Below are 4,217 nucleotides of genomic sequence, written 5' to 3' on the forward strand. Positions count from 1 at the left end.
AAAAAAAAAAAAAAATTGTAAAATAAAATTCTTAAAAAATTAAAGAAATTAAAAATAAGAATAAAAAATTTTAGAATAAAAAAAATATATATATGGAATCCACATAACTTTCGGCTAAGAGTGATAACATATTTGCAATGTATCTAATTTTTTTTCATTATGTTGACCCATTTATAATCATCGATCATTTTTATAGATTTTTTCATACTGAATTCGAGTCCATAATAACTCATATTTCTCCATCACATCAAGTTTATGAGCTTATAATCTAAAAAATGCTCAATAAAATAGGCTTGGCACATTAAGATTACAATTCGGATATCTTGCAAACTTAATGTGACGGAACAATTTGAGTTCCGGATTTGGTTTTAGCATGTCAAAAACGTTCGGAAGTTACATATTGCTGTTTCAGAGTCAAAATTCATTTCGCCTATGTTATTAAAAAAGATAATACATTACTCACACCTTCTCGCATGCGTTCGAGCTCGCATCCGTAACTCTTTGTCCCATGTAATTAGATACGAATAGTATTATCAGTGTTGGAATACTGACACTAATAGATCTCATGACTCGCTCCATATCGCCAGCAGTGGTAAGCATCTAAAAAAATTTCATTTTTATGTTTTGATACGCCCAACGTGTTTCTGCTATTGACATACCTGCGTTAATGCAAGACTCATCGTAAGCACTAATCCTATAATTTCTATTAGAAACGGTATTGTGTGATAAAATTCGATCATACCAACGAATCTAAATATAAAAGAAGTAATATAAAAGAAGGTTATATTAATGAAAACTGTGAGATGAAAGAAATGTGTTTCTTACATATAAAAATATATTTATCTGTTATTAACATACATTTTTTACGTATAATTTGTAACTTTTATAATTTATTCATCTATGCTTGATTTTTTAGACAAAAAATTATTGTATTTTGATAAAAAAAAAAGATAATTAAGTTCAAAAATATTGATTGGAATAATTATTAAAAATATCTATTAATTATCCCAGCTAACGCTAAATATTCACAGAAGGTTCGATTCGCATTACCAATGTGCCGAATGTTCCGGAACAGTAAAAGAATCGTCACAGAATGTGCAAATGTCGATGAAATGTTCAGAATATTGTATGAACACTCCTTGTATATTTCAAATCGTAAGCGAGCGAGCAGTACACATCTCCGCCGACAAAAGGTCGCAGCGAAGAGTATTTACTCATAAACAAGAATCATCTGAGAGAAAATATAAGGAGTGCAGAACTTCGTCTGTGATAAGTGGAGGCGTCGGATGGCTCCGTGCTCTGTCCATGGATTCCCAATCCACGGATTCGCGCGGTTTGATTCCGCCTGCCTCTCGCATATACATGCGTGGTTTTTTCTGCACTTGTTTCATGGTTAAGAGGCATAATTACTCCATATATTCTAGGGAGCGTGTTGTCGGTTTCGATTAAGACATTGATGTGTTTCAATGTTTGCTTCGTTATTCTCATATCGCTGCTTGCCATAAAAATCTGTTAGATGTGGATGTCACAAAACCTGTAATCTTGTCAAAGAAGTTTTTTCCCCTATTGTTCCACTCTGGATCCTAAATTTTCTATGATCCAATACCATATTATTCCTGTTTATAAAAAAAATCTCAATTCGTATGTGTTATGCAAGTTAAAGGTAAATATCCAAGTACTGCAATTTCACTGGATCCATTTTAAAAAAAATCTGTGAAGTGAGTTCCAAAAGTGAGATCCAAAGTGGAAACACATTAAATGTGTTTTTCAAAATAAAATTTTAAAAACTAATTCACGAACAACTTGATCTGGAATTTTTGGAAATATTAAAATTTTGTGGAATATATGTATATATGGAACATTCTCGAAATATGTAACGACATACAAATGAAATTTTTAACCGATATTTGAATGTTTCTTTTACATACCGTAAATATTCAGAATATTTTGAAGTATTTTTGAAACGTTTTTTTTTATTTTAGGAACATTTTATGAATATTTCAAGAATATTTAGTGTTTGCTGGGTATATATTATTTAATTTAGTATTGATAATAAATTCTTTATTCAAAATTTAAAATCATAAGCAAAACTAAGTGAAAATAGTGTTTTTAATTACTTGTTTCGATTTTGCATTCTAGCCACAACTTTTTTGACACAATTACGATAATTTTAGCCCCTCCAGATGAATGTGATTGTCGAAAGCAAGGAACACGAGTAAAAAAATTCTCCAATCAACAAATACCAAAGTAATTAATTATAACAAATAGAAAGAATTGGGAATTCGATCTCGTTTCGAATGGAAAGTGAGACCCTCTAAGACGTGGGGTGATTTTCGCTTTGCGTTGCATAGTAGAGAAACTGTTTTTATTACTGTGTCTGTCTTTTTAGTATGTTTATATATTTAAATAAGCCACAACAAAATTAGCATGAATAAATAAGAAAAATTATTTTTTTATTAAATTAAATTAATAATGTATACACAATACCAAAGATAATACTTTAGTTTTTCAACTATTAAAAAATTTTAAATATTTTTCGAAAGATATGAGGATTTTGTGTGAATCCAGTAATACTTACCGCAAGATTTTAAGTTCGTCCTTACTAATGTGACCTATGGGGTGTGGACTTCGCTTCGCGTGGAAAGTAATGCAACCTTTGGCAGGAATTGGTGGGATGAAGTGGACCTCACTTTGTGTGGAAAGCTGTATATCCACAGACTGCGTTCGGAAACGTCGCTCAGATGCCTCTGATCCCTCGGATTCATCATCTGTCCTTGTTTAACATTTAATGATAAACGGGGCATCGGAGCGAAGTTTCCGAACGCAGCCTATGGGCGTACAGCCTATTTTCCACGCGAAAATGATTTGAATTAGATTATTCTTTTTGATAGTAAAGTTCATCCTCCTCCTAAAGGGGGGCAGAACATACTTCCTCCACGCATAAGGTAACTGCCCCTATTAGTATGCCTTTAAGCCAATATGCTTATTACTGAATTAATTATTAAATATTGTAACTTTAATTTTATCTGCTGGAAGTCAATATTGGTTTTCAACTATGTATTTCTTTTTCTTATGATATTTCTTTAATCTAAAAAATGTTAATACTTTATAATGTTTTTGATATAAATAAAAAACATGTTTTTGTCACTATTAGTGAGTCTTCCAAGCGCCGCTGGCCCTATTAATGTGATTCCCAATTTGTGTGCCTATCCGTATTTAACTCATTTTAATATATTTTACTAAAACCAATAAATGTAAGCTACTTGTTTAAATTAATATTATGTAAATCATTACTTCAATTATATTTATTTCATTTACACTCATAACACAAAATTCTTAACTTCAATACAGGTCACACTAGTAGGAACGAACTTATCTCTTGTGGTAAGTATTATTACTGAATTCACACAAAATCCTCATATCTTTCGAAAAATATTTGAAATACTTTAAACAGGAAGAAGAGGTAAGATGAACCTTTGTTTCGCATGGAAAGTTAAACTCTTTTAGACAGCGGGGGAGGGGGGGGGATGTGGAATAGACCTCGCTTTGTTTTTTGTTTTAAATTGAATCCCTTTTTTTCCTTTTTTTTCCGTTTTTTTATTACTTATTTTGGTATCTGATGATTGGAGCATTTTTTTACTATTTTTCTCGCCGTATTTCTCGCTAAAAATGCTTCCAAAAATTACTTTCAATTTGAGGGACTAAAATTATCGTAATCGTCCCATTTTTTCCTGCAAAATACTCGATAAGTTGAACTAAACTGATTTAACACATAGATTTATAAATTGCATGCCTTTTATAAAAGTACAAACTGTATAATGTTGCAATGCAGCCGTACAAAAACGACCATATTTTTGTAATTTATTTTTTGCCGCATTGAATCATATTCCACTGCACCTTCAACAACGTAAAATAAGCGTCCCGCGCGATACCTGCCGAAATTATTTCACTAATATTATTTTTATCATACATTTTGACTTTGAAATAATATTTATCTTGTAACAAGCAAAAGAAAAAACGAAATAATCGATTATTAACGAAAAAAAACAGAGAAAATAATATAACGATAAAAATTTCTAGAAGCGTGAGAAATATTATAAAATATTTTTATTTTTAATATCTTTACTAATGAAAAAGAAAAGTTACATCTACATTTTAAAAAATTTACTGAATTTTATTAAATATTAGTTTAAATAGTATTTAAAATATATCTGTTA

At 30.4% G+C, this 4,217-nt stretch overlaps 2 protein-coding genes across 2 annotated transcripts in view; both read right to left on the bottom strand.

Annotated features, from left to right (window-relative positions):
- LOC108753918 (odorant receptor 46a-like) overlaps positions 1 to 590 on the bottom strand; it is a 2,156-nt gene extending 1,566 nt beyond the window's left edge. The window contains exon 1 of the mRNA XM_018495910.1: positions 464 to 590. Within this exon, the coding sequence (XP_018351412.1) occupies positions 464 to 579 (116 nt within the window). The 5' untranslated portion in view covers positions 580 to 590. The remainder of the gene's footprint in view (positions 1 to 463) is intronic.
- Positions 591 to 647: 57 nt separating this feature from the next.
- The window catches only part of LOC108753825, a 4,182-nt gene continuing 612 nt past the window's right edge, over positions 648 to 4,217 (bottom strand). The window contains exon 2 of the mRNA XM_018495750.1: positions 648 to 750. Coding sequence (XP_018351252.1) covers positions 648 to 750 — 103 coding nt within the window. The remainder of the gene's footprint in view (positions 751 to 4,217) is intronic.

The sequence above is a fragment of the Trachymyrmex septentrionalis genome, unplaced genomic scaffold (genome assembly GCF_001594115.1).
Source record: "Trachymyrmex septentrionalis isolate Tsep2-gDNA-1 unplaced genomic scaffold, Tsep1.0 scaffold115, whole genome shotgun sequence".
Lineage (NCBI taxonomy): Eukaryota > Metazoa > Arthropoda > Insecta > Hymenoptera > Formicidae > Trachymyrmex > Trachymyrmex septentrionalis.